Source organism: Amphichorda felina (assembly GCF_050947745.1).
Source record: "Amphichorda felina strain 45539 chromosome Unknown scaffold_7, whole genome shotgun sequence".
In the NCBI taxonomy this organism is placed as follows: Eukaryota; Fungi; Ascomycota; class Sordariomycetes; order Hypocreales; family Bionectriaceae; genus Amphichorda; species Amphichorda felina.
The window spans coordinates 784,165-811,710 of record NW_028145043.1 but is presented as its reverse complement, the minus strand read 5'-3'; the positions used below and the strand labels follow the sequence as shown (position 1 = coordinate 811,710).

Here is a 27,546-nt window from a genome sequence, read left to right as displayed (position 1 = left end):
CAAATTGTACGCTAAAATATCAACGGAAATTCACAAAAAAATCGACAAAAAATTAACCGCTTAGCGGCTGGCGGACTCTCCCGCCGGGAATTGAACCCGGGTCTCGAGCGTGACAAGCTCGCATACTGACCACTATACTACGGAAGATGTTTGGCTGTTAACAGCCAGTGTAGTGAGGTGTGCTCGTTGTGGAAGTCGAGGTCGATAGTTTGACATACAGGCTGCACCCACAAACATCTTTTCGGTGGAAACTCCCCAAATTCCCCCCCGCCCCACCTGGCCATCTTTTCTACCTCCCATTAACGCAACATGAAATGGTCAACGAAATGTAACATTATCCTAGACTGCCCATGCAAGTCCCAAATACCTCTAAAAAAAATAACAGAAGCCGACATGGACTTGGTTGAGTGCTTGTCAGTTGAGGGAATGCTGAAGTCTCCCTACCGTGGCTCGCCTTGTCGTTACCCTAGACTAACGGGCGGAATCATGTCTGTTCGTTCTAAGTGATTGGTGAAGAAACACTAATGTCTTCTCTATGGCGGAGAAAGTACTAGCGAGTAATAAGTTCTCGTCAAGAGGTTGTAGAATTTTGAGGTTTCGTTACCACTACCTATAGTGTTGCAATTTTGTTTTCTCCGAGAGCAATCACCAGTCAATATGCTGGTTTGATCGACGCCCATTCGTAACACGACTAACTAGTTTTTATTGAGAAACTTCATTTGGGCCCGAAGGTACTTTACCACGATTGCATTTGGATAAAAGATGACGGGACTCAGTCTTGCAGTCCAAGCCCGGTGCCGTGTCCCTGGGGAATTGCAAGTCTGGCTCGTGGAGTAATTGTACGAGTACTTCGCAGAATTACCATTTTGAGCAATATGATGATGGGTGGGGACCCGGCACTGTGGCACTGCGCAAGCCATGTGGGGCCGGCCCGAATCGCCGGAACTCCCATGGATGATCTAATATCACAGCCGCATCTAAGCACCTCGCAGTCCCTGAATAGCGCCCTAGGGATGGCGGGTCAAGAGCCCAAAGTGAAAGTAACTAGGACTGCAGGTTTTTGCATCCTGTTTTGCGGTAAATCAATCGCGCGTCCGGTCTAGATTTGGGACGAGGGGCCCACGATGCTTGCCAGGATGCGAGAACCTTCGACGCGGGCTTCCGCCCTGCCTCGTAAGAAGGCAAGTTAGTGTGGGGGCATATGAATGGTAAAATTTCCAAGGAGCCCAAGTGTACCACTTCAAGGTAAGCTTTATCCGTTATATTTAACCACATGGGAATACTACCCACAGAGTATCATGGGGGAGGTCTCACACCAGCGTGCAGATGACTTGCGGTTTATGCGGATGGCTTTAGCAAACAGACTTGGAAAATATGGGAAACGATTTTGCAATCTCTCGTTATAATTGTAACTGATTATTGGAGCCTGCGAGCCCCAATGTGGCGTGACGACGGGGTTTATCATGCTCGTGCAGACGTGGCCATGGACAACACACCGTGCGGAGTAAAAGTGATAGAGTGTGAAGATGAGCGTCTCCCCCTAAAATTTCCAGAGCTGAGAGTTAGTACCTGAAAAGGCGTCTGATGTCATTTCCCGCAATGTCTCTGCATCGTCACGGCCGTGGCCCTGCGCTTGTCTGCTCCAAAGCCCTCTTGCGTCTGCGCAACGATGCAGTTCTCCCAAGGCCTGCAGGCAATAATGCCTACGTTCTCCAGGTAATACGTGTTGTGGAATGCATAGCACTTGTTTGCACGAGCACCGCATGTGGCCTGAAGAAGGGGTTTGCTAACTAGGTCGCCGAGTCCAGTGCCGACGGGCTTCGGGGTAGATTCCAACGTGGTGGCCTGTCTACGTCAGTAGCATGGGGGAGTTACTTCGTAGCATATGGAAAACAACTTATCCGCGCAAACGATATTTCTTGTCTTAGGTACGGTATTTGCGGCGTGCTGCTAGCTGGATGGGCGGGCTAAAACACTCCCCACTAGGACCGTCGGTGATGACTGGCGGGAATGGTAGACCCCAGTGTCTCGATGGGAGATTAGATAGCCGATGCCAGCGCATTGGTATATGCATGGACGATCAGGGGGGAAAAAAACTTGGGACCCGAGTACAGATTATTGCAAAGAGAAATGAACATTGCGTGAAGCCAAAATAAAAACCAAGATTGATCCACATGCCGTGAAGATTCCCCGCTGCAAGGCCTATAGGGTAGCCTTTCTAGATGGGACTAGGGGGCAATGTTTAGGCCCAGCTGAAGTGCGAGTGGCGGGATCGACAACAGGGACTGCGCGAGCGATCGACGGGATACAACTGTTGAGCTGACAGCACTGAGTTGACAGGCTGGATCCGCTTTGGCATGTAGGATGGACTCTCCGGCCGGCGACTCGTGGAGCAAACTAGAAACCCCAGTCCTGCCACTGAGGGCCCTCCGTCGCTCGGCCAGAGCCCATCGTACTATATGTACTACCGATACGTTAATGACTGCTCCTGCATCGCAGGGGGGGTATTGGGCGCCCGTTGTCTGATTTAAATGGGTGTCGACTGTATTAGTCCCGTACAGGGAAAGATGAGCACACCGCTAGTCAAGCTAGAAGTAACTATGTAGAACGGTGCTCCCTACTAGTTGTACAAGTACGAGTACGGATAGTTAGCACTAGTAGTAGCCGCTGTCTCACTATGTATATGAATGCCCCACGAGGCTACGTATGTATCTGCTTAGAATACTATGTTGCGTCGTAAACATGCCCAAGGGCAAAAATCCCCCGTACCCTGTACTGCAGATACTACGAGTATAGTGCCATCTCGATCCTACCTTGGTGCCAACAAGTAGCTGTGGCTTTATGCCGCCCGGCGATCATCATCAGACAGCCGCCACTGCTCTGGAATAACCCATCGGAATGCCATGGCGGAGGTTGCTGTCCTGTATTCGTCCTGGGCTGACACAGCCGAGCATTTCAGCATCTGGCCTGCTTCTCTGGATATAAAAAAGCTGAAGACATCCCATCCATCTTCAACTCTTTATCCAACTCAGTCACTCATTTACACATCTCACCAATACAACAACTTGTTCGCTCTAATAATCGTTCTCTCGTTCTCTCTTTTACTTTTTTAAACTAGCTCAACCTCACCACTCATCCAAGATGCGTTTCGGATCCCTCATTATTGCCGGCCTCGCCGCCGTGGCCTCGGCCATTCCCGCAGCCAAGGTTGTGGAGAACATCAAGACTGTCGCTTCCTTGTCTACCAAGCTTCAGACTCCCACCAAGGATCTCAGTGTCCTCGACGGCCCCCTTCTAGCAATTGGTAGCGGAAACTTCCCTGTAAGGCTCAAAATCATTGACAACTGCCCATTTCGTCTGAAATTGGTTACTAACCCTTTTCTACAGCCTGTAATCAAGGGGTTCACGGAGATCGTCAACACCGTGTCTGGCGCCCTCAACAACATGGACGAGGAGAAGTACAGCCCTGCTGACTCGGACCTCATCTTCGACGCTTTCCGCACTGTAAGCGATTCCCATCTCTGGCGTGGTCGCGCACGAGTAATTGGCTAAACAGATATATAGTTCGTCATGGTTCACCAGGAGCTCCTGAACATCCTCATTGGCAAGGCTGGCCTCTTCAACACTGTTCCCCTCGTCGGCAAGCCCGTGGCTTCTGTCCTCCATGCCGTCGAGGGCGTTGTCGACGTGAGTCCTCTTTTTTATTCTTTTCTTGTTTCTTCTCACCAGTCTCTTTTTCACATACCGGATTTCCAGCAGCACTCTGAGGCAAGAATATATGCTAACATATTAAAAGTCGCTTGCTAACTCCCTCATCGACATGATGGAGTCCCGCACCATGGAGATGAAGGAGGAGGCGCTTGCTCTCGGTAGCACCCTTGGCACTTGCATCGGCTCTTACGAGGGTCTCAGCCTGAACTAAAAAAAATGGCCAGGAAAAGACTGAAAGGAAGAGAAAAGGATTGGGGGATAATGTGGGAAGAAACATAGAAAGTGACGAACCTAGCAGCTACTAGGTGGGAGATTGGGCACTTTGCTAGCACTAACTACCATTCTCTCTGTACATTTTGACTCACCAAGATGATGTCTCGCTTGAACCAAGAATTTTTTGGGATAGAGGCTCAATTGAAATATTCTCGAGCATCAATGCTGATAGCCCGACACATGTTTCGTCTGTGGTTGATCACACGCAATATTGGCCGCCTTGTGAAGCCCGGACTTCCCAAGGCCAGCTAAAAATTCCCTACCTGAATCAGCCACTCACTTGCAGAATCGACACCCTTGGGCATGAACAGACAATTCAGCACGAATTTCCACGACCAGGCAAGCATGAGACCAAGTCGTGGCGCTGTCATATTACATGGTTGCTACGTGCCTTTGTGTCGTTCTAAACCTACCTAGTAACCAGAAGCTCCGGCTTTGGCTCCCTCCACCTCTCGTCTTTTGACGCCGCTCTAGCGTCGCAGACACGCAATGCTCTCCTTTACGAGAAATCTTGGGCCAAGGCTGAGGTAGGTGATCTTTAATTAAGCATGCGTGCAGTGGGACAGTGCGCCACAGTTGGGATACCGGTGCCAACACGCAACACATGAAATGATAGTGTCACAATGCCAACAAGGTCTTTCGGCAATATATTGCCCTGGCTTCTGAAAAGGGAAAAAGCCCACAAAGTATGCTGCCCTCACAGGTCCTTTACATACAGCTGAGTGACATGAGCTCATTACTCAATCGGTGCACGAAGAGCGTGACGGAGCTTCTCGGGCAGTTTTGCTGGGGCTCGACGAGGGATAGAGCAGTATGTAATCGAGATAGGTCCGCTTGGCGAAAACTTGGAAGGTATGTCGAATTTGTCGAGGAATTTAGATGGAATGCGAGCTGCGTAGATATAAAGCTTCGTTGCAGCCGTGCCAGGGACAGCGAGAAGGCGAACCTTGGCTTCCGATTAGACTCAATCCATCTTACGTACGTCTGGAGACTAACATACCTCGAATGATTCTTCTAGAAACTGAGATTTCTCCTGCTCTCCAGGGGATGGCATGGCGTGTGCATCGGACTGTCTCGTCAAGGTCTCTTCATTCGCAGCGCCTTCGCCGGCACTATCTTCCTGCTGCTGTTGTTGCCGGCGCTGTCGTTGAGCCAACGCGATAAGAACGGCCACTATGTAGGGCTCTTCGGCCTCCTCCTCCGGCTCAAGAGAGCGAAGCTTCTTGTCGATGAGTCTCGCAACAGGGGTATTTGGTGTTTCATTTCGACGGCGTGAAGAATAACCCAGGAATTTGCGGCGGACATACTTGGTGCGGAGCCTGTGAAACGTGTCGAGATTAATATGGGTAAGGGATGGATTGGCGGATGTAGACGTAAAGATGTTATCTGTTTGGAGTTTAATAACGCGTTGGTTGAAGTGGAAGGTTAGCGGTGTGTGAGGCCTGAGATTGTGCTGTTAGCGATGGGACATGGACGAGTAGATACATGTACCTAGAGAAAATAGGCTGGCTTACACAATCCGCGGGGTGGCAGCTGCTTGGGAACGAGTTCACATCCCAGGAGTTTCAGCTGTTTTAGAGTCCAAAGTTCTGGTCGAACGTATAGGCGGTGTCGGTAGTGCTCACGAAGGGCATGGTCATCGCTCTCTGCTTTTCGCTTCGCAGGGACGAGAGATTCGAGGTCGCCAGGAATGTATATAGAACCGGCACTGACTAACATGCAGCCATTGTGGGCCAAATATGGACTGAACTGTCTGCTGGCTGTTCATAATCTTGTGAGGGTTGGTTTGTTGACAAGGTGGGTTTGGGATATGGTTGTGTCACATGCGCGTTTCCGGTTGGCATCTAAGGTAGGCAGGCATCCAATGTCGGATCCGAAATGCATTGAGGCAGGAAGTCGTCCGAATTCGATATATATATGGTCATGTAGAGGGCGTTGACGGGGACGAAGATGATGGAGATGTGAGAGTCCATCTCGCCACTAGCTTTTTCCAATATCCGCTGCATCTCTGGCTTGTGCAGAAGGCCGAATTTTCGGAGTTCCGAACCCGGGTAGAACGCAGATAGAACGCAGAAGGGCAGACATATGTGTCAATGGGATAGGCCAAGTCATTGGTGTAGATGACGGAGGAACCTGTTCGGCGGTCAATGGGATCCTATACCTTGCTTGCTATGCTTGAAACCAAGAGGCCTTTCTACTGCGTTCACATGGACAAGAGAACGGGGGAGACTAAGCTGATCATTCTAAATACTGTAGACACTAACACCAGGTGCGCTCATTCAATCACCCACCACGGCTCAGGCACTGCTCAATATTTCGCACGATTGAGGGAAGTGGTCGGCCAGGGAAACTTTCGGGATGCGCATGGCTGTTGGAGGAGGTCCAAGATCCCAATTAGGAAACTGGCTGGCCCTGTCCGTCCTGATCTCCGCAGCCGATCATCTACTATCTCTCCTCATATACACCGTTTCCCCACATCACCACTCGGTATCTCAGAAGCGCCGCTGTCTCATCTACTGCCCTCAGTTTGTTTTTCACACGGCCTCACACACCTAGCGATGCCACTCACAATGGCCCATCGCACACTTCTCCTCCTCCCCCTGGTCGGGGTCGCCCTCACCCAACCGCCCTCCTCTTCAATCCCCGGCCTCCCCTTCGTCATCAACACCTGGAGCGGCCCCTTCACCGCCGCCACCGACGCAGCATACCAGCTCCTCCACTCCTCGCCCAACTCCTCCTCGGCCCTCGACGCCGTCCAGGTGGGCTGCTCGACCTGCGAGCGCAACCAGTGCGACGGCAGCGTCGGCTTCGGCGGCTCTCCTGACGAGCGCTGCGAGACCACCCTCGATGCCATGATCATGGACGGCGCGACCCTCAACTCTGGCGCCGTCGCCGCCCTGCGCCGCGTGCCTCACGCCATCGCCGTCGCCCGCCTCGTCCTCGACCACACCACCCACTCGCTGCTGGCCGGCGACTTGGCCACGCTCTTCGCCCTGCAGAGCGGCTTCCTCCCCGAGAACCTCACCACCCCCGACTCGGCCGCCCAGTGCGCCGCCTGGAGCGACGGGGGCTGCCAGCCCAACTACCGCGTCAACGTCCAGCCCGACCCGTCCACCTCGTGCGGGCCGTACAGGCCCCTCTCGGCCGCATCCCTAGGGCAGCAGCAGCAGCAGCAGGCCTCGCACGATACCATCTCGCAGGTCGCGATCCACCGCGACGGGAGCATGGCGGCAGGCACGAGCACCAACGGAGCGTCGCACAAGATCCCCGGGCGCGTGGGCGACGGCCCCATCGTGGGGTCCGGGTCGTACGTGGACGGGGACGTGGGCGGGTGCGGCGCCACGGGGGATGGGGACGTCATGATGCGGTTCCTGCCGTGCTACCAGGCTGTGGAGAACCTGAGGCGGGGGATGGGGCCGACGGAGGCTGCCGAGGATGCTGTGAGGAGGATGGTGAGGAAGTACCCGGATGTGTCGAGCGGGTTGGTTGTGGTGGACAAGGAGGGTCGGCATGGTGGTGCGGCGAGTGGGTGGACGTTTACGTACTCTTATCGAGGGGGTGACATGGACGAGACAAAGGAGGTTACGATCGGGCCGGTTGAGATGGATAGAATCAAGGAGCTGTAGGCTGGACTTATGTCTACATTACACTTAACTGATGGCATTTGACTGTCCTATGAACCAGCGTTGGATGGCTAATACAGATTACCCATCATAGTGTAAGCCACAGTCAATGTCGGTCCATAGAAATTGTCTTTGTGTAATGTAAGCCAGTTGATAGTATTTAAATCTCACTATATTCGTCCCAATCTCCGCCATAAATCTCAACCAAATATGCAGTCCGTTGATGTTCACATACCATACCCAAGATCCCAAACGCCGTGTTAACCCATCATGATATCTTGACTCGGTTTTATCATTAATCATCGCCCTTAGACGTGCAACATCTCCATTTCCCTCTCCTTCTTGGTCTTGAACAAGGCCTTGAGCATGTTGCTCTGCCGCTGCGCCTTTGGCCGCATAACCAGGTCGATCCCGTCGTCGACCCGACGGTTTTCAATGGCTTTTAGCGGGGCCTTTTCTCGCTTCTTTGACGACTTCCGGGTGCGTTCGCTGCCGGCGATGCTCTCCGCCGTGGCATGCTTGCTGCTCTTGCGCTCGGGCACATCACGCTCCCCGTGCCGCCGAGACTTGCTCGACTTGCTCGTCTTGGCCGTCCTGGCACTCCTGCGGGACCTGAGGTCGTCGTACTCATCGCCCTTGCCCTTGCCGTAGCGGTCCCTGGTGGCGCGATCCGCCGAGGGGGTGATGAGCTCCATGTCGGCGCTCTCATCCTCTCCGAACTCGGGGATGCCCCGTCGCCACGACTCAATCGAGCTGAGCTCGTCGTCGATGATGAGGGCCTCGTCCATCCCGGTGCTGAACTCGCTCTGCGTCCTCATCGGCGCGGGGCGATCGTTCGGCACCCCCTCGTACGCCAGGGCCTCCCTGGCAGCCTGCGCCTCCTTGACCTTCTGGACAATCTTCCACCCGCCAAACATGACCACCGTGACGCCGACGACGGCCGCGGTCCCGATGAGGAAGTGGGGCGACGCCAGTAAGCCAAAGACGGCAGGAGATCCTCCCTTGAGGAAGCCGAGGAAGGCTGGGGACATCTTGGTGATAACCGCCGACAGCTCGGCCAGCGTGAGCGCGACGGCAGCCGCGGCATCGGGGTTCTTCTGCAGGTGGGTGATGGTGGTTGCGGCCGAATGCCTGACACAGTCGGCCTCATCGAGCATGGTCTCAACCTTCTGGATGAGGGCCTTGGCGCGATCCTCCTCAGTATCATCCACCCGCTCCGGGTCGAGATCGGTCCGGTCCTGCAGGTCCGGTGGGATGTCGCCATAGGCAAGATTCATATCGATTTCCTTGCCATGGCCGTTTTCAGGTGGGTACGCGCGTGCATCGTGGCTGCTCCTCCGGGCCACGTTGAACTCTGCCATGGATCGCGGCCGCGTCATGGCTGTGGGTGGCCTGCGCTCCGAGGGGGCCATGCTGCGCATCTCGGCATGGGTGAGATCCATTTTGGAGATGACGAGGTCCCGCGATGTCTCGGCATACGGGCTGCGATAGTTGCCGGGCGGTGGTGCTGCCCTAGAGGGAGCTGTGCTCGAGACCTCGCTCAAGGTCTTGAGGTTGGTCTCGGTCAGCGGGGCTCGACTTCGACCTGAGTCGTCATAGTCTCTGTCTCTGTCCCTATGGCGGTGATGCCTGGAGTGTACGCTCCGTGACCGGCGAGATGTCCGCCTGGAGCCCGTCTCGCTGGGGGCATCGTATACCGATGAGCGGTGCCGGGGGCGCTCATCCTGGTATTTGTAGTAGTAGTCATCGTCCTCTTCTTCGTACTCGTCGTACTCGATATGGCGGTGGACGCTGCGGTGGGAATGATAGTCAAAAGTCTTGGCGCGGCCGAGGGTCGACTTCTCGGCCTTGAGCTGGGCCTTCTTCTCGTGATATGCGCCCTTGGCCTCTTTGAAGACGGAGAGGAGGTGTCTGCCCTGCAGAATGTAAGAGTCAGCGAATGACAGCACCTCAATGCAGGGGACGGTGGAGGGGTTGGTTGTAGTGGAGGGTTGGAGAGGACATACTGTGCCGATGATCTTGCCAGAGTTGTTAACAATGGTGATAGTCTGCTCGAGCGGCATTCTGGCGGCGAAAAAGGAGTTGAAAGCTGTCGAGGGTTGAGAAGAGGAGCTGGCCGGCAGCTTGAAGAGAAGAGGATAAAAATACTATGGAGGAGGTTGGCAAGGGCCCAAAGCGCAAAGTGCGAACGAAGTGACGGTGAGCGGAACAGCTTGGGAGAGGTACTGCTGGTTTGGTGCTGGCACGGTGGCTGCTAAAGTACCCCCACTGAAGCTGGAGCACGCTGGGATCGGATGGGACCGCCTCTTTTTTTGGTCGGTGGCCAACGATCCCTGAAGTCCCTGGCGCCTCGTCAACGGGGGTTTGCAGTCTTCACTCTCCCTCTTCAATGCTTTGTCACCGTGGATCACTGGATCATGCGACAAGGAACGCAGGGCGCGCGCGCGATTAACGGCCACGGGGTCGCCCGACCATCGCTGGATCGGCCTTTAGGGGAAGACTGCTATGCGCCCCTCGTACTAGGTAGCAGGTGCGACAGCGTGTCTCGGCCCCCCGGACTCGTCCCACCAGCTCAAGTGAGGCGGCGACACGCTGATGTGCTTTGGGCTTTGGGCCTCTGGCGACAACTGATGACGCTCCTCACCAGCTGTCTTTGGCGTGTTCCGACTGTTTTGAGCTGGTGGGTGCTGCATCTCCAGCAGCTCTCGACGCCGATTGGACCCCCTTAATGCTGCTTGGCCCCTCTCGCGGGCTCTCATCAGGCGCTTGTGCATTGAGCCAAGCTGCAGCGACAGGCCGTGGGCGCTCGCGGGTGTGACAAGTGTATGAGAGACCCTATCAAAACCGCGGGGCTGGGTCCCTGGGATGCCAGCTTGTTACCATTCCCCGGTTGTTGGGCTGCCTCTCATCGGCCCAACCTCACCAGACCTCCCACCTCCCGATCCGGTTTGCCATCATGGCGCCTTGAATCGATCCGATCACCTGTGCAAGACCAGAAATGGCCGGGCCAATGATGCCCGTGGAGATGGCATCGACCTACAGCTTGTAGGCGCATAGGAGCTTTCGGGAAGCTTGGTGCATTGGTGCTGGTCATGTGCGGCCTGGGGTTTAATTATATGGCGCTGTCATCCACCTGCAACAAGCAATTGCTGGCGTGGCATGCTCAAGACGTTGCACGTCTCCGTACCCATAATTTGCCCTGGGATGAAGGGGTTAGTCATCTCATCATGTGTCCTCGGTTCTATCAAACTGTCAACGGCACCACATGCTTCCAGGAAAAAGGTCGGCGAAATTGCTCAGATGCTTTTGGTAATAATAGTTTGTCAGTGGCAGTCGGGCTGGGATGCATGTGTTAGTAATGGAGGATCTAATTTCGGTGCAAGTACGTACAGATACGTATTTTACTTGTCGTGCTGTTTGCACTCGTATTTGCGCGAAAGAAACTACGTTGGGCATACGGCCATGCCAGCCATCGAGCCAATACGAGCTTACCTGGACTGAGTATATTATACCTATCTTCAGCTAGGCCACTCTCTAACTCTGCCTCTATGGCAATCTTATGGTATGCCTTCTCATCTACTGGGCGTGTCGCATGATGAGAATCGCCATGGGCAGATACTACTCGGATCTCTGCGACCAGTGAGTGACAATACGAGGCATCTACGTAGTCCAACGGTCCGGCCGTGAACAAAAGCAAGTTCCAACAATAAGATCGATGTCAGATTACGTGCCCCCGGCATCGAGAGGCTGAATACAAGATCTTTTCGCTTGTTTGTAGTTTGGCACATGGCAGTACCCCCGTTTGTTGTGGCGGTGTATTGGTGGTGAGACGCGAGCATTATCTCCATGGCTCATGGCTCTACTCGGCTTATTACCCGTTAGCAAAAGAACCAAGTACAGCCAACACCATAGTAAAGAGGTGTGCTACCGGGTAGTTATGCAGTTGGTAGTTGGCCCCTGTTTACCTTCTGCCAACGGGTGTATTAGTGTTGGCACCGACAGCGTTTCGTTTCCCCATTAAGACGATTCACCCCATGCGTTCTTTCATCTCTAGGAATCCTATCGCCTTCCACATTTGCTTCGACTTTTCTTTGATACGTTGAATTGGAAACCAGCGAGTTTGGGATGATCTCGGTGGGACGGAGTAGACCAACCAACACCCCAACCCGTAGAACGGCATCCCGATCCTGAGCGCGGCCCAACACAGAAATAGCTTTGGTTGCTGACCGGTCGCGGATGTTGACCTGGTCTGTTTAGGGACGACCCAAATCCTTCACATCTCCGGGTGCAATTGGGGCCTCGGGCCGGACATAGCCCACCATGGTGCGAGCACGCCTCCTATGGCTCCTCTTCCTCGCGGGGCGGCCTTCGCTCGCCATTGAAAACGACTTTGGCTTCTACCCCCAAGGTGCCCAGGGGTGCCTCGAACAAGCTGCCGACAAGAGCGACTGCAATTCGGCGCCCACAGTCCCCGAGCTCAACGAGTGCCTTTGTGGCAACACGCGGAACTTCATTACCAACACGGCCGGGTGCCTAGGCAAGGAGGACCCCGACGACGTCGACAGAACGTACGAGGTGATGCGCGACTCCTGCAACGACTCCAATACGCCCATATCCCTGAGCCAGCAGGAGTTTCAGGACGCCGCGGACGGTAAGTCGGCGTCGACCACCGTGTCGGACACGCCGCCCACATCGACGGCCACCGAGCCACCCTCCTCGTCCAGCACCGACACGAGCACAGACGGTCCCACGGCCACGAACACAAGCGCAGGAGGTCCCACGGCTACGAACGCAGGCGCAGGCGGTTCCGACACAGGGGGCATCTCGACGGGGGCGACGGTTGGCATCGGCGTGGGCTGCAGCCTCGCGGGCGCGGGCATCGTGGCGGGGATCGGGTGGCTGCTGTTCCGGCGGTACCGCAAGCGCACTGAGGAGGAGACGCACAGGATGCTGCCGCGGCACATGGAGGACGCTGGCAGTCCGGCGACGGGGCACACGGGGCTCCCGTCGACGGCGGGGATGCTCGAAGCCAAGTGGTCGCCGTCGCCAACGCCCGAGTCCGGGTGGGGGGGCTCACAGCATATAGCGCTGGCGGAGCTGCCGCAGGACCATTCGACGCGGTTTGAGATGGATGGGAGCGGTGTGTCGTATCATCAGGCGGTGGAGATGCCTGGGTCGAGGCCTTGAGCGAGAGAGTAGGGGACGTCGACTTGTTGAAGGAGCTGTGGGAGGACGATGCTCCTCTGGTCATGTGTGACCATGGGCGTTGATGGCGCTTAGGTCAACTCGGATTGGGCCTGATGTCCGGGCTATTGTCCCGAAAAGTAGGCATCTTAGGTTATTGTTGGAGAGCGCGATGTTGATTACATGTCCGTACTGGCGTTGTGGCGACGATAATAGAAGTGTGCGTAATCGCCAATTCAAATGCCTCTCAGATAGTATGGCCAGTCGTTAACTCGTCGGTGGGTGAATGCAGGTCTACGCTGAGGCCACGATGAAGGCGTGGTGGAGGGGGTGGTATTGTCTCGGGCCTCGGCGAACTATTGGCCAATTTCCAATGACGGGATGTGGAGGATTCAGTTCATGTCCATGTGAAACCTCAACCCAACATCCCACCTCGATCTAATTCAACGCGAATACTACCAATCTGCGCCGTCGCTTCATCGATCCGACCATGCCTGAATCGCGTAAGAAGTCTGTCCTCATCACTGGGTAGGTCACGCATCGCAATTCCAACTCCTCAACTCATCATAAGCTAATTGCGCGGACGCAGCTGCACGCCTGGAGGTATCGGCCATGCCTTGGCGCTGGAGTTCCACAGACGAGGCACGTATCGCATCTATCTCGATAGACGGTTAGGTTGAGCTAACACCTCGTCAGGATGCCATGTTATCGCCACCGCGCGCAACCCTGATGTACTGAAGGACCTCGCCGCCCAGGGTCTGAGCACCACCCAGCTCGACGTGACGAGCCATGAGAGCATCGCAGCATGCAAGACCGCCGTCGAGAAGCTCACCGACGGCCGCCTCGATATTCTCGTCAACAACGCGTAAGTCTCACCGCCGCTGGCGCTTCTTCATCATCCCACTCACCATCCTTCCAGTGGCCGCACTCACACGATCCCTGCGACCGACATTGACATGGACGACGTGCGCGCCACCTACGAGACCAACGTCTTCGGGCCCATGGCCACCGTCCAGGCCTTCATCGAGCTGCTCATCGCCGCGCGCGGGCTCGTGCTCAACATCTCGTCCACGTCGGCGCACGTCCCCTACCTGTTCGGGGCCATCTACTCATCCACCAAGGGCGCCATCGACGTCTACTCGCGGGCGCTGCGTCTGGAGCTGCGGCCCTTTGGCGTGCGCGTCATGGTCGCCGTGACGGGCACGGTGCGCTCCAACATCGCCAGCCGCCAGCACCGCGTCCTGCCGCCCGGGTCGCTGTACCAGCCCGTGCGCGACGTGTTCGAGTGGCGCCTGACCTTCAGCCAGAACCACGGGACGTACTCGACGCAGCTGTACGCCTCCAAGGTGGTCTCGCAGGCCCTCCGGGGCGAGGGCTGGCTGGGCGGCCTGATTGGTGGCACGCCTGACTGGTACTGGTTCGGAGGGCTGTCGTCAATTGTCTGGCTGACGACGCTGATGCCCAAGTGGGTGAGCGAGCGAGCGCTGTCTGTGTACTGGGGCATCGGCAAGATGACTCGGAGGATCCAGGCGGCCAGGGCGAAGAAGGACTAAGGGGTGTTGGGTCGCCAAGTTTCTATCATGGTCGCCCGGGGTGTGCCGAGGGCTTAAGGACGATGATGGGTTCCTGATATGTTACGAACATCATTCATAGGACCGGGTAGGTAAGTACTAGGTAGGTAGTATAAGGATCATCACTTTCTGGGAGGTGGGCAGAGTTTGGCACATGTTTGGTCACTGCGACATCACAAAGACCCGCCCATTTATCTACATAGTAGCACGTAAGCTAGGAACTGAGGAAATATAATAATGCTTATTGAGGAATGAGATCAGCCTCACGTTCAACTGACAAACGGTATCAACGTGATTCAACGGTAGCGCCCGGTGTTTTGCGAGCTTGGCGAGAACCTTGATGGCTCATCTGCGTCAGGGCGGGGCTTGGACCGGGGCAAACAGCTCCAACGACAACTAGGTCGACCCCTTATGAGGTATGGCGCCGATGGATATCATCTTTGCTCATGGGACCTGATGGCGTGCTCTGTCAAGTGCGCGATATTCAGGGTCAACTGCATGTCTCGGGTGGGATCTAGCTCTCGTCTGCATGATCGACTAACTGACCACAGCTTTATTTTTAAGGTTAAGTAAGTTTAAGAAATAGAATGTGATACTCATTGACATCTAATGTCAATTCATAAACTAGAAATTGAAGGCTATATCATTGGTCTGGTCCTCCAGCGGGCAAGTGTGATCTGTCAATTCGAGGCGACCCGGGATCGCCGCATCACTCACGAACCCCTGGACCAAGACTAATTTTGTTTCCTTGGACGTTAAAGCCCGTGATTTAGAGGGCGAAGCCAACGGCAGCCAGGGCACCGGCAATGGGGATGAGCTGGGCAGCAACACCGCCGGTAGGAGTCGTCTCGCCGGACTCGCCAGTTGGAGTGGCAGGGCCGTCGCAGTGCCACTTGAAGCCAGCGTCAATATTTGTATGAAAAGCTAAGATTTCACAATGATACTCACGTGGTCACCGTGTGGCTCACAGCCAGCAGAGGCCGTGGGGCTGGGAGGCAGGGAGCCAGTCTCATGGTCGTGATCGTCGTGCTCCTCATGGTCATGGCTCTCTTCCTCTGTGGCAGTAGGAGCTGGAGTAGAAACAGAAGTCGGGACGTGGGCAGCGGCCGTCTCGCTCACATGGCTCTCGCAATGATACTGTCGTATATATTAGGTTATTAGGCCTAGTCATTGGAACTGGCTCTTCTTACATGGTCACCATGGGGCTCGCAGCCGTAGGACTCGGTGGGAGCCGGGCCAAGAGATGTGGACTGGGCAACGGCAAAGGGGATAAGACCCAGGCTGAGGAGGACTGTGAATTTCATCTTGAGGGGCGTTATAGTTGGTGATGCGGGATGGGTGAATGGTAGAGCAGATGAGGTTGGGAAGGAAGACGACTACGAGACAGATATTTATAAGAACCCGGGAGCTCGCCGTCAAGAGATAAGAGGTAACATCAGGCACACGCGCGGAAAATGCTTGATCTTGGCACTAGCTGCACAATTTGCCCTGATGGGGTTGGTCTGATCGATGACAATCAATTCTTGGCCGCTGGTGATGCACAGATGGCCATCAAGGTTCTCAACAGCCCCACGAAACGTCTGCACCACCTTCCAAGTTCTCAGCTGCCTGCTAGTCGCAGAATTTCCTCGAAAAGAGATAAATTCCCAGGGGACGACACTGGTGGGAGAATTGGTGAAAACTCTTCAATCCTCTTCATCCGAACCGCTGTGTAATGCTGCTTGAAAAGTAGTAAGGAAGAATCATGCCGTTCTGCCTCCATTGGAATACACGGACTGCTTTGTTTGCAACTATCCTCACCGCACTCGCACTATCAATATTCCTCAGATCAAAGGCCCCTAGAGATAATTCCTGCCCCGCTACCGTTGGCCTAGCTAGCAGTGATGAGGTGCGTTTCTCGACTGAGTCCAGTCCCTGGCCGACACTGCCCAGCTCGGGGTGCACAATCCCTTATTGACCATGTCGACGCTCACCAGATCTATTTCACCGTGAAAAATCAATATTCACAGCTAGGTTCCCCCCCAAAATCTTCACGTCATGTACAGGAGAAGACGAAGCTCCTAGATAGGCTGCGACGCGACAGGGGGACCTGGAGCTCTAACCACCCTAGGCATCGGTTGCTCGACGCCTTGCACGGGTATTCTAGATACTACCAACGCCAAGATGAGGAGCTCAAGCGACTCAAGGGCCTATATTCAAAAGTGAGCAAGAAGCAACGCACGGTAAGCTGCCCTCTCTCAGTGTCAGAGCACCCTATGGCTGACGCAGGCATGGTATACCCATCCAGCAATTGGAACAGCTTGTACACTACTCCGACCAGTTCGCCCAGATCGAGAAACTCGTCAAAAGCAACCAAATCCTCTGTGATCGCATTGTTGGAAATGCGTTAGAGTTCTACGAGATCGACCGCTCTGAGCTAGATAAGCACGTCCAAAACCTTGAGGCTAATGGCAGGAAGGCCGACAAGGTAGCTGTCTCTCAGTCGCTGAAGCACATTGTGAGAGACTGGACAGAGGCCGGAGGCCCTTATGAGCGTAACCAATGCTTTGCGTGTATTATAAAGACTCTGGATACCCTATTTTCTGAAAACGAAAAAGGCTCTGGCCCGGTGAAGGTGTTATTGCCAGGGGCCGGTTTGGGACGTCTCGGCCGTGATATATCCCAGAGAGGTCAGCCCCAAACACAAATCATACTCACAATTCTCAGCTGTGCTAAGGTTTCTCTATAGGTTTTCAGGTCACTATCAACGAGTGGTCCATGTACATGAACGTCGCCTACCGTTTCCTCGAAGCCCACGCGCACCAGCCCGGCAGCGAGTCCATCTACCCCTTTGTCGACAGCTGGTCGCACCACGCTACCAAGGCAGACATGCATCGACGTCTCTCCTTCCCCGACGTGGCCCTCAATGCCAGCGAGGTGCTGCTCGTCGAGGGCGACTTTACTACTGTTTTCGACGCTAAGCCCCGCCCGCAGTACGATGTCATCATCACCTACTTCTTCATCGACACGGCGCGGAACCTGGCCGGGTACTTTGACACAATCGAGGCACTCCTACGAACTGGTGGCTACTGGATCAATCTTGGCCCATTGCTATACGGCACAGCACCATTTATCCAGCTCCCACTAGAGGACATTGTCACAGTGGTGGAGGAGGGTATGGGCTTCAAGTTACTGGATATCGCAGGGTCTGAGTGCGGCGAGATCACGCTTCCTGGGAAGGTGGTCCGAGGAATAGAGGCAGCGTACGGCTTCAACGACCGTGCCCTGACCAGGAACGCGTACAATGCTCAGTTCTGGGTAGCCCAGCGGCCGTGAACACGGGGACACGCAAAGCCAAACGGGACATAATCCCGGCCGAGTGAGGTCTCGAATATATATGCAGCTCGGGACACAACCCTGTATATCTCTAAACTCCCATCTATACCCCTCACGCATCGGCTCAAGCAAAAGTAATCTTCAGGATCTGGATGGTGTGAGCAGCATTGGTCCAACCAACAGTCAACGTCTTGCCCGAAGGGTCCAGGTGAGGATACGCAATGCCAGCATAGACAAAGCCGCCGTTTATGGGCTCGGTCGTGTAGATGTCCTTGTCGGCCGTCCAGGGCCCCTCGGGGTGAGGCGCGAAACGCAGGGCAAGCGTCGCTCCGTCTGAAAGGGCATATCTGTCAGCACAGATGCGCTAGGGAAGCCTGCGAGAGGGACCACTTACTCATATGGACATACATGTACTGCCCAAAGTGCTCGCTGTACACAATCTGGCCCTGGCCGGCCCCCCACATGACGGCCGTCTCTGTGTCGAACCGGTCCAGCACGTCGCTGCTCCAGCCCAACTCGCGGCCCCACCAGTACTCGTACTGCGACAGGTCGAAGGCGTCGGCGGCGCGCACGCGAGCCTGGTAGATGTACCAGCAGGCGGGGAAGCCCTGGGCGCTGACCTGGTTGGGCGGGTTGCCCAGCACGTAGATCCAGTCGCTGTTCACGTCGCGGTACGCGGCCACGTCGCCGTACTTGGCCTGCGTGTCGCCGTCCCACCACCAGCCCTGGTCGCCGAGGCGCTCCGTCACGGTGGGAACATCGTCAATGAGCTCGAGCCGGGCGACGCCGGCGCCCTTGTACCACTCGTTGTCGTTCTTGAGGTCGATGTTAGTGATGTGGTTCTTAGTAGCAGAGGGGAAGGGGGGGAGATGAGGGTGCGCACAACGAGGTAGTAGAGAGCACCAGTGCCCGTCTCAGGGTCCGTCTCGACGATGCTCGTGCCTCCGAAGCCAAAGGTGTTGGTCTCCCCCCACTCCTCGTTGAAGGGGATGAGCTGCTTCTGGTGCGGCACGGGATCGTCGTCGTTGAGATGCAGATCATGGACCACGAGAGGGTCGTCCGTCAGCTCCGAGAGAGAGTCCCGCACCATGCCGTGGAAGCCCTCCGGAACCTCCTCCGGATCGGTGACGCCCGGGGCGCCCCACAAGGTATCGCCGTAGACGGCATACCACTTGCCCTGGAGCTGGCCCGTGAAACCCAGGTCGCGCCGACTGCAGCTGTTGTCGGACTTTTGGTGGCCCAGGAATTCCGTCTCAAAGTCCCCGATGGGGTTCTCGCCCGCAGGCTGCGTGTTGTCGACCTGAGGTTGGTCCATGGCTGCCGAGGTTAAGATCTTCAGATGCTCGAGTCTGAAGAACAGGCACTGATGGAGAGGACCCTGGCAGTAATAAGTATCGCAAGATCTGGGGTCGTCTCCAGACTCCCCGCCTCTTCACATGCCATATCTCACGGTGAACCCAGACGGGCCCCAACATTAGTATCCGCAGTATCTCCACAGTATCTGGGGTTTCAGAGGTACCAAGACCTCGGACAGCCAGACTGCGGCTTGGCAATCAGAAGATCACCAAGAGTAATGGCCGAGTTGTCGAATACAATGCCAGGTGAGGTGCATTTTAGACTGAAGGCGTTACAGCCGAGTGGGTCGATACCCGCTCCTGCATGGAGATCGGGGTTAAACCAACGGGCAAGTCCCTTGTTGATACATATTTATGCTCGTTCCTAGTCTACATGTGGTATCTGCCATAGCCTGTTGGCGTCACTGCTTACGCGTTCCCATTTTCCCGACTTGGCTCTATCCCCACCTATTCACAGCCTTTCAAACACCTTGCCAAAGATTTCTCGCGCCTTGAACAGGTTGACCATGTTCATCCGCTCATTATCCAAATGCGCCGAGTCGCTCGCCTGTCCGCAAGGCAGGTGAGCTGCCGGTGCCTCAAACTCCTTTTCCAGGAACCTGATGGCTGGAATGGAGCCTCCCTCGCGGATGTAGAGCGGCTTTCGCGGCTTGGATGATTTTGCTTCGGCCGACTTTGGCTGTTCGCCCTTCGACCCGTCCTCTGCTGCGGCATTCTCAAACGAGGCAGGCCAGGCTTCTATGATGGCCTGCTCCAGCGTCTGGAATATGTCATTCGTTGGGTCGCCGAGCCACGGTTCGGCCTTGTTGTCAATGTTGATCCGCAGCCAGTTTTGCGACTTGAGCGCCGCAAATTCCTTCTCGAGGAAATCAGCCAGCTTCTGGGCTATATCCTCAACTTCCTGTCCTGGTACGAGTCGTAGGCTGATGTGCGCGCTCGCGTGGCTGCTGATGAGACTGCCGTCTGGTCCGGATACCTTGTAACCGTGGATGGTGAGATTCGGTTCTCGCCAGCGGGCCATAAGCGATCGCTTGAGCTTTTCTTCTGACACGGGTTCGGTTCTTCGCCGCATGAGGATCGAGACGATATCATCGTACCGGGCCTCCTCGTCGGGACTTAGGGATGGTATCCCATCATAAAAACCAGGAATCTCAACCCGATTTCCTGATCCTTTGAGCTTTGACAGAACCAGGGTGAGGTCAGAGACGGGCTCGTCCATCATGTACGAGCCATCCACGCCCGAATGGATATCGGGCCGAGGCGAGTCAACGCATATGGTGGCATGGAGCACGCCGCGTAGTCCATACGTTAGACAAGGAACCTCATCGTCGAGCCAATAACTATTCGCCAAGAGGATATAGTCCACGTCGCCGATGAGCTCCTTGTTGCTCCGGACCACATCCTCAAAGCCTCTCGACCCGTATTCCTCCTCTCCTTCAATCAGAAAGATGACATCGTTCTCAAGCTTTTGGGCCTGCATCAGGCCCGTGACCGCATACAGGGCCGCCAGGATGGGGCCCTTGTTGTCGCTGACTCCACGACCGTACAAATAGCCGTCAACGCCCTTCAGCGTGAACGGGTCACTCGCCCACGAGCCCTTCTTGTCGTCGGCCGCCACAACGTCGTAGTGGCCATAGAATAGAATCTTCTTTCGCTGGTCGGCAGTCTCCCTCTTCCCTGGGAACCGTGCGTACACCACAGGGTTGTGTGCACTGTTAGTGCTCAGCATCTCAACATGCCCGCCCAGGCGCTTAAACAGAGCGCCTAAAAAGGTTGCCCCCTTACGGCAATCCTCGGCAAATTCAGACCGCGAGGAGACGCTCTTGTACGACACAAAGCCCTTGAGGCTTGACAGCAGCACGTTGGTGGCTACTTCACCAACCTCTGCCGTGGAGCACTCGTCGTCCTTGAAAGTCCAGATGGAGATCTCGTTGTCGTTGGCGCCGGTTATGAAGAATTGTGAGTTGTTATATATGGTGGTAGCTGAGGCGAGAATTTTTCCTTCATGCGCTTGCCATTTGCTGAGACACTGGTATTTCTGGCTGACGTTGCCGTCGGATGCCTTGTGCTTATACTGTCCATAGTGTGCTGTGCTGTATTTCTGGCCTGGGATTAGCTGCGTTGACATATTTGGAGACGATCATACTCACACTTGCCCAGCCGTTGGCTGCGGCGGTCCAAAGGTAACCCCAGGACATTTGAAGAGACATAATGTCAAACTCGTGTGCCTTGATGACACGGAGTTTCTGTGTCGTGTCGAGATCCCAAAGCTCCACAATTCCATCAAGCTTCCCGGCATACAAGAAAGAACCATCAATGGCCAATGACAGGACAGATTCCGCATCGTCGGATCCGAGTGTCATGATTTCCTCGATTCTGCCCTCATCATGGCCTGAGCCGTCCTTGTAGCAGTCCCGAAGACTCCATAGCTTGATAGTCCCGTCACCGCCGCCGGATATCAGCACGTCCTCGTCTGCGTTGACCTCCACAGTCGGCGCCTTTGTCATGAGCATGCAGTAGACGTAGCCGTTGTGCGCAAAGTTCCGGATGGCCCCATTGTCAATCTCAAGGACAGTCTTTGGCGGTGGGATCAGGCCCCATCTTTGCTCGTTGCGTCGTGGGGTGCTCGTTCCGCCGACGGCCTTTGAGTCGAAGAAGCGGTGGTTCCTCCGGTCCGGGTGGCGCTGAGATTCGGGCGAGACTCGGACGGAAGGGTCGCTCAGTGTTATCCATTGGATCGTGGAGTTCTGGGCTCCCAGGAACAGTGTGTCGTACTGCGCGCTGTAGGCTGTGCAGAAAATGTCGCCGACGTCGTGGGTGCTGTATATCTCGTATAAACGGGTGAGGGTCTTGGGGCACCAGACGTTGATTATAGGGTCGCCGGCGCTCGAAAAGAGGAGGGAGGCGTCGGGGGAGAAGAAGAGCGACAGGACACTGCGCTTGTGTGCCTGGATGGTAGAGACCTGCTGGAAGGTTTCCAAGGACCATGCGACAATCTCGCCGTCTTGCGTGCCGGCATATATACGGCCGTGCTTGGGGCTCACGGCAAGGGCCAGCACGGTGCTACCGTGTCGGAGGCTGTGAACAAGATCGGGAACGAGGCTGGGGGGGGCATCGTCGTCACGGGTGGGATGGAGGACGGGCGACGTCGGAGACGATATGGTGGGAAGCGAGGGCATGGCGGCGAGGGAGACTAGGGGTTCGGTGGTCAGCAATGGTCATTCTCATCGAGAAGTCGCGGCATGAAGACAACAGATTTGGAGACGAACGGGGTGGCATGTGGCGTGGCCTGGGGTGCGTTCTTCTTTCGTGTTCAGGCCATTGGAGTGGGAGGGGGATAGAAAGACAACAAAGGTGCGAGGCTGAAGTTGGAGTATCCGTCGAGGCTTCTATAGCTGTAATTGACCGATTTCCGAGGTTGCCTGACTCGACCGCGAATTTGTCGGTGATGAGATGGCCCAGACGCGGGTAGCTGGCGATGATGCAAGGTCTCGTGCTGGTGGTGTCAGAGCACCGCCGACTGCCGGCGCCCTGGCGTCTTGGAGGTGTTTGGAGGCTTGCAGCGTTTGGAGTGGGCTTTTTAGCGTCGCCGCTGCCGTCGGCCCGCTGCCAACTTGTCATCGCTTGCAAGCTGGGGGATGCAGTCGACGAATATTCACTCGGTACACTCCGTCATGATATCCAGCCCAATCTTGGCGCTTCTTTTCGGCCGAGTTGAGATGAAGTCGCTGACGGGTTTAGGAAAGTCGGTGTACGTCTCGCAAACCCCCAGGATTGCGAACAGCGGCGGCGTCGTGCCAACAGGAGGAATCGCAACCAACTCACTGGTAGTTTTACTCCGGTCTGTGGAGGTGTCATCGCCCAGCGTTTGGGGACAACGGCCGCATGGCTCAGTTGAGACGGTTCTCTGCGTTGATGCTTCTAGCTCACGGGGATATCGCCAGTGTTCCCCGGGCACCGGGTTCTGCCAGATCCTGAAGGACATTTCAGCCTAGTCTGTTCCACATCTGAGGACAGCGGGTGCGAGGGAAAAGACGGTGCAGGGTTCGAGACGGCACGACCATGAACTGTACGGATAGCGAGCCTTTTGTAACAACTCGGGCCGTGATCGGACGCGCAATCACCAGCTGATAAAAAGCACTTGCTGCTGGCATGGCGCCCGGACCATGGAGACGCCTTCACCGCATGACGAACGGCCTCCCGAGCCTCCCGTTGTGCAAACACAACCCCTGAATTGTGCCTTGGAGCGCCATGAGAATCTTTATAAAGGGGCGAGTTCCACAGTTTATGCTCGATATCTGCCATAATGCCGTGCCATGTGACCAGCAGCCCATGCTCCTAATCTCGCCCATGCTTCTGCGATGGGAGCATCGTATGCAAGCATGGACGGGACAGGTACATGTATGTATGCGGGTTTGATGCCGCCCGTTCAACGACTACCATTAGACACCGCGGTAAAGGATCGCTGGTGGTGTTTCCACGTCAGGAACTTTAGTCTGGTCCCTACTCAATTCAAAGTTGAGAATTGTTGCTGCGGTGCAAAACAGCCCGCGATGGCTGGGTTGGGAGTTTCAGGATCAAGCGATATGCACAACGTATGCGTACTATGTAAGTATTACAAGCCGAAGTCGGTGGAGACCTACTTCATCAAACCTACGAGTACGAGTACAAACGTATAATCGATTTGCTCACCTCCAGTCGTCGTCGTCAAATTGGGCCCTCCATCTTTGTAAAGTACTCCCCCACTGTTGAGTACCTACTCTTCTCTTGAAGGCCTATTGGCAAAAACTCTACGCATACGTACGGATACCCTAGTCCGAGAATTTATACGGGGACACTACAGCCACCGTTTGAACAAGAGCCAAGGTCATGGCTGTTGATCCATGTGCCGAGTACGAGGTGATTGGTGCGGCAAAACGAGACTGATGAGTGAGTAGTGTGCACCGGACAGGCCCAAGTCACCAGGGCTCGCACTCGCTCGTACGAGTAAGAAGGAGAGAAGGGGAAGAGGAGCCTGGAACCCCAACTGGCAATAATTGGGTGGGACCTGGAGCACCCACAAACTTCACCAGGGTCCCGAGTCCCGAGCATTTCTCCCCGCATTCTCCAGCTGGAATCTCCAGTTCTCCACCCCCAGACTGGCCATCTCCAGACCCTGCAAAGATGCTGCAGGTTGCTGCAACAATGCAGCTCCGCGTCCTTCGTGTTAGTGGGCCTGCCATCCTCCAACGTCCTCGATTAGCAAGAGGCCATCTGATGCTAAACAGGAAGACAAGTAGGACACATGGCAGAGGGGCCCGACTTGGCACCCCAACCGAGACCTTGGCGCCATCCTTCCTACCAATGGATCACCAACACACTGTACACACTACACATGGGAGTGGAAGGGCCGAAGAGGAACACCGCCGGTGGCGTTCCTTTCTCCCTTTTATGCCGATGGCTGCCCCGGCTCCCGATGCACCTCGCTGTGCCATCACCCGAGCCATGGGTTGCATCGTTTCCCAAAGGCCGTATTTAACATGCTGCCTTCCCCTCATGATGGTGCAGTGTTTGAGTCGCATTGACCAGCCCTTTATGCGTGCGACTTGGGGAAGCATCTCTTCATGCTTGTCTCGGATTGAGCAGACTCAGTAAAAATGTCTTTCCCAAACGATAACAAGGACGACAACGATGCCCAGCCACGGGTATCTCACGATGGCATGGTAGATGAGAAGCCCGCTCTTCAGGGCGAGGGACAGACCAAGGAGATTGCCGCCGCCTCCGTCGCCCTCGAGGCTGCCATCGCCGAGAATAAGCCCCAGATGTTCTCCAAGGGCATGGTCAAGCTGTGGATGATCATGTTCATCGGATACCTCGTCTCCACCATGAACGGCTTTGGTGGGTTCCAAACATCTCCCAAGCACCTCTGACACTAACAACAGTCCAGACAGCTCCCTCATGGGTGCCATCAATGCCATGAAGACGTACCAAGACTCCTTCGGCCTCGACGGCGCAGGTTCAACCACGGGCATCGTCTTCATAACCTACAACCTCGGCCAGATCGCCTCGTTCCCCTTCTGCGGTCTCATTGCCGACGCACTTGGGCGACGATGGTGTATCTTCATTGGCTGCCTCATTGTCATCGTCGGGACAGCCATCCAGACGGCCTCGCCCAACCTTAACCAGTTCATCGGTGGCCGATTCGTCCTCGGTTTTGGTGCCTCCATCGCCTCGGCTGCTGCGCCAGCTTATACCGTTGAGCTTGCTCATCCCGCGTACAGAGGAATCCAAGCAGGCATGTACAATAATTTGCAAGTGTTCCCTGGTCACCCCCAATGCATCTCATGCTAATACTCTACGCAGATGGTGAGCCAGAACTTGGGCGAGAAATGTGAATCATCTCAAGATACCGTTAGCTAACATGAAATCTCCTGCAAGGTGGCTAGGAAATATTCTGTGAGTACTACCGGATCCCCTCCACTTCTACCCAGTTTTGTGACCTTCAACTAACTATCCTGTCCTAGTGCCGGCTGGACCACGTACGGAACCAACCTCAACATCACAAACTCTTGGGCGTGGCGGACCCCCACCGTCGTCCAAGCTGCCATGCCAGCTATCGCTATGGCCCTGGTCCTCTTCTTCCCGGAAAGTCCTCGGTGGCTTATTGCAAAAGACCGGACCGAGGAAGCCCTTCAGATCCTCGCCAAGTACCACGGTGATGGCGACGTGAATAACGCCATTGTCCAGCTGGAGTACCGTGAAATCCTGGAGCAACGGGCCATGTACCGCGATGAAAACCCCTGGTGGTGAGTTGTTACCAACTGCCTTTTTCTCCCTCCTTATTTTTCCATAAATGCGATTATTATGTACATATACTGACGGTGTCCAGGGACTACCGGGAGCTGCTCAACACCCCGGCCGCCAGGTACAGGACCTACATGGTAATCATGATGGCCTTCTTCGGCCAATGGAGCGGAAACAACGTCGTGTCTTACTTCATGGTGCGTCTAGATCTGCTTTCTAGTCTCTGGGGTCTAATGCTAACCATCCGCAGCCGCAAATGATTGAGGCCGCTGGAATCACCAACACCAACACGCAGCTCCTCATCAACGCCATCAATCCCATCTTCTCCATGATTGCCGCCGTCGCCGGTGCCTCCATGCTGGACAGGCTCGGCCGCCGGCCCATGATGTTGTGGAGCTTGACCGGCGCCCTCGCCATGTACATCCTACTCACGGCCTTCTCCGCCCAGAGCGCCAACACGCCCGACCTATCGTACGGCGTCATCGTAGCCATCTACCTGTTTGGAATTTGTTTCGCCTGGGGGTTCACGCCTCTACAGACGCTATATTCGGTCGAGTGTCTCGAGAACCGCACGCGGGCCAAGGGCTCCGGCGCTAATTTCCTGTTCCTCAATATTGCCATGGTGATCAACACATATGGTATCAGCGAGGGCATGCAGAAGATTGGATGGAAGCTCTGTAAGTGCTTCCCCAAGTCCCCACCCCACACATCGAGGTTGTGCGCTAATCACCTCTCCCAGATATCGTCTACTGCGTCTGGATCTTTGTCGAGATTGTCATCATCTACTTCTTCGCCGTGGAGACGGCCGGGAAGACGCTCGAGGAGTTGTCGAGCATTTTTGATGCGCCAAACCCGAGGAAGGAGAGTACCAAGAGGACCAAGATTGAAGTGGACCAGGCTGGCAACGTTCTCAATGTGGGCGACCAGGGCCATCTCGCATGATAGCTCCGTCCCAAAGCCGACTGAATATCAATTTTGCACATACATATGTCACACGTAAACGATGAGAAGACAGTTATAGTCTGTGAATATGGTTCCTTCACTGTGTGTTCCAACTCTAGCGTATCAATTTGGCATGTGTATTGTGAGTAGCTCGTGTCATTTGTCTCTGTTTGGCATTCTTATATGGGCTTGGACACCGCGGGTACTGGGCGAACAACGAGCCCCTACCTGCACATCATGGTCTATATTTCCAAGGCGGGAATGAGGGGTCTCGAAATAGCTGCATGTCACTGCCACACAGGACGAGGCCGCGGCCAGCCTCCATGTAATCAGGCCCGGATGGAGTGGACACTTCAACGCAGTGTCAATACGGCCTCATGGCTTGGCATTATTGAGCCAGCCATTGTGATTCACGAAGCTTCCGGGCATCAAGGCGGTCCTCTGGATCCGGCCTCACTATTGACTTAATAAATCTCAAGAACTCCTCCCTCTCCAAACCCGAAAAGTTGGTGTTCTTGCAGAACTGTTCCATAGTACAGGGTGGGGAAGTTGAGGGTTTAAGAAGATGGCCTGTATAAGTTAGTAACCGTTCCGTAGATCATAGCGTCGTTACAGAGCAGGCCTAATGGGATATTTATACCGTCGGCATCAAAGTCCTGATCTCGATTCTTGGATCTATCCAATAACCGTCTAGGTATACTGCCGAAGACAGTGGTGATTTGAGCCAATTGAGCTTCTGGTGTATACTGGTCATTGGGGACCACACGCCATCGAAAAGAAGCCGGCCCT

General features: G+C 55.2%; 11 protein-coding genes and 1 non-coding gene across 12 annotated transcripts; 6 read left to right on the top strand and 6 right to left on the bottom strand.

Annotated features, from left to right (window-relative positions):
• Nucleotides 1-75: 75 nt before the first annotated feature.
• On the bottom strand, nt 76-147 carry ACO1O0_007055. Its single transcript has one exon. It is a non-coding gene; the product is annotated as a tRNA-Asp (tRNA).
• A 2,994-nt stretch (nt 148-3,141) lies between these two features.
• On the top strand, nt 3,142-3,922 carry ACO1O0_007054 (uncharacterized protein; the record flags this gene model as incomplete). Its single annotated transcript, XM_083196430.1, has 4 exons — nt 3,142-3,321; nt 3,388-3,504; nt 3,565-3,687; nt 3,797-3,922. The coding sequence occupies 4 exons, from the start codon at nt 3,142-3,144 to the stop codon at nt 3,920-3,922; spliced, it is 546 nt and encodes a 181-aa protein (XP_083047638.1).
• A 798-nt stretch (nt 3,923-4,720) lies between these two features.
• On the bottom strand, nt 4,721-5,618 carry ACO1O0_007053 (uncharacterized protein; the record flags this gene model as incomplete). Its single annotated transcript, XM_083196429.1, has 3 exons — nt 4,721-4,930; nt 4,985-5,303; nt 5,584-5,618. 3 exons carry the CDS (start codon nt 5,616-5,618, stop codon nt 4,721-4,723), a joined length of 564 nt encoding a protein of 187 aa, XP_083047637.1.
• A 936-nt stretch (nt 5,619-6,554) lies between these two features.
• On the top strand, nt 6,555-7,610 carry ACO1O0_007052 (nucleophile aminohydrolase; the record flags this gene model as incomplete). The annotated part of the gene is made up of 1 exon (XM_083196428.1): nt 6,555-7,610. The coding sequence occupies one exon, from the start codon at nt 6,555-6,557 to the stop codon at nt 7,608-7,610; it is 1,056 nt and encodes a 351-aa protein (XP_083047636.1).
• Nucleotides 7,611-7,915: 305 nt separating this feature from the next.
• Nucleotides 7,916-9,670, bottom strand: ACO1O0_007051 (uncharacterized protein; the record flags this gene model as incomplete). The annotated part of the gene is made up of 2 exons (XM_083196427.1): nt 7,916-9,523; nt 9,614-9,670. The coding sequence occupies 2 exons, from the start codon at nt 9,668-9,670 to the stop codon at nt 7,916-7,918; spliced, it is 1,665 nt and encodes a 554-aa protein (XP_083047635.1).
• Nucleotides 9,671-11,927: 2,257 nt separating this feature from the next.
• On the top strand, nt 11,928-12,794 carry ACO1O0_007050 (uncharacterized protein; the record flags this gene model as incomplete). The annotated part of the gene is made up of 1 exon (XM_083196426.1): nt 11,928-12,794. One exon carries the CDS (start codon nt 11,928-11,930, stop codon nt 12,792-12,794), a length of 867 nt encoding a protein of 288 aa, XP_083047634.1.
• A 487-nt stretch (nt 12,795-13,281) lies between these two features.
• Nucleotides 13,282-14,344, top strand: AYR1_1 (NADPH-dependent 1-acyl dihydroxyacetone phosphate reductase; the record flags this gene model as incomplete). Its single annotated transcript, XM_083196425.1, has 3 exons — nt 13,282-13,294; nt 13,488-13,656; nt 13,711-14,344. 3 exons carry the CDS (start codon nt 13,282-13,284, stop codon nt 14,342-14,344), a joined length of 816 nt encoding a protein of 271 aa, XP_083047633.1.
• Nucleotides 14,345-15,131: 787 nt separating this feature from the next.
• ACO1O0_007048 (uncharacterized protein) lies at nt 15,132-15,666 on the bottom strand (the record flags this gene model as incomplete). Its single annotated transcript, XM_083196424.1, has 3 exons — nt 15,132-15,254; nt 15,311-15,499; nt 15,553-15,666. The coding sequence occupies 3 exons, from the start codon at nt 15,664-15,666 to the stop codon at nt 15,132-15,134; spliced, it is 426 nt and encodes a 141-aa protein (XP_083047632.1).
• Nucleotides 15,667-16,245: 579 nt separating this feature from the next.
• On the top strand, nt 16,246-17,677 carry ACO1O0_007047 (N2227-like protein-domain-containing protein; the record flags this gene model as incomplete). The annotated part of the gene is made up of 4 exons (XM_083196423.1): nt 16,246-16,250; nt 16,473-16,584; nt 16,650-16,896; nt 17,091-17,677. The coding sequence occupies 4 exons, from the start codon at nt 16,246-16,248 to the stop codon at nt 17,675-17,677; spliced, it is 951 nt and encodes a 316-aa protein (XP_083047631.1).
• Nucleotides 17,678-17,801: 124 nt separating this feature from the next.
• ACO1O0_007046 (uncharacterized protein) lies at nt 17,802-18,992 on the bottom strand (the record flags this gene model as incomplete). The annotated part of the gene is made up of 3 exons (XM_083196422.1): nt 17,802-18,010; nt 18,072-18,492; nt 18,561-18,992. 3 exons carry the CDS (start codon nt 18,990-18,992, stop codon nt 17,802-17,804), a joined length of 1,062 nt encoding a protein of 353 aa, XP_083047630.1.
• Nucleotides 18,993-19,483: 491 nt separating this feature from the next.
• ACO1O0_007045 (glutamine amidotransferase subunit DUG2) lies at nt 19,484-22,211 on the bottom strand (the record flags this gene model as incomplete). The annotated part of the gene is made up of 2 exons (XM_083196421.1): nt 19,484-21,133; nt 21,183-22,211. The coding sequence occupies 2 exons, from the start codon at nt 22,209-22,211 to the stop codon at nt 19,484-19,486; spliced, it is 2,679 nt and encodes an 892-aa protein (XP_083047629.1).
• A 2,457-nt stretch (nt 22,212-24,668) lies between these two features.
• ACO1O0_007044 (lactose permease) lies at nt 24,669-26,757 on the top strand (the record flags this gene model as incomplete). Its single annotated transcript, XM_083196420.1, has 6 exons — nt 24,669-24,909; nt 24,959-25,310; nt 25,536-25,817; nt 25,901-26,012; nt 26,066-26,492; nt 26,555-26,757. The coding sequence occupies 6 exons, from the start codon at nt 24,669-24,671 to the stop codon at nt 26,755-26,757; spliced, it is 1,617 nt and encodes a 538-aa protein (XP_083047628.1).
• Between the last annotated feature and the right edge of the window lie 789 nt (nt 26,758-27,546).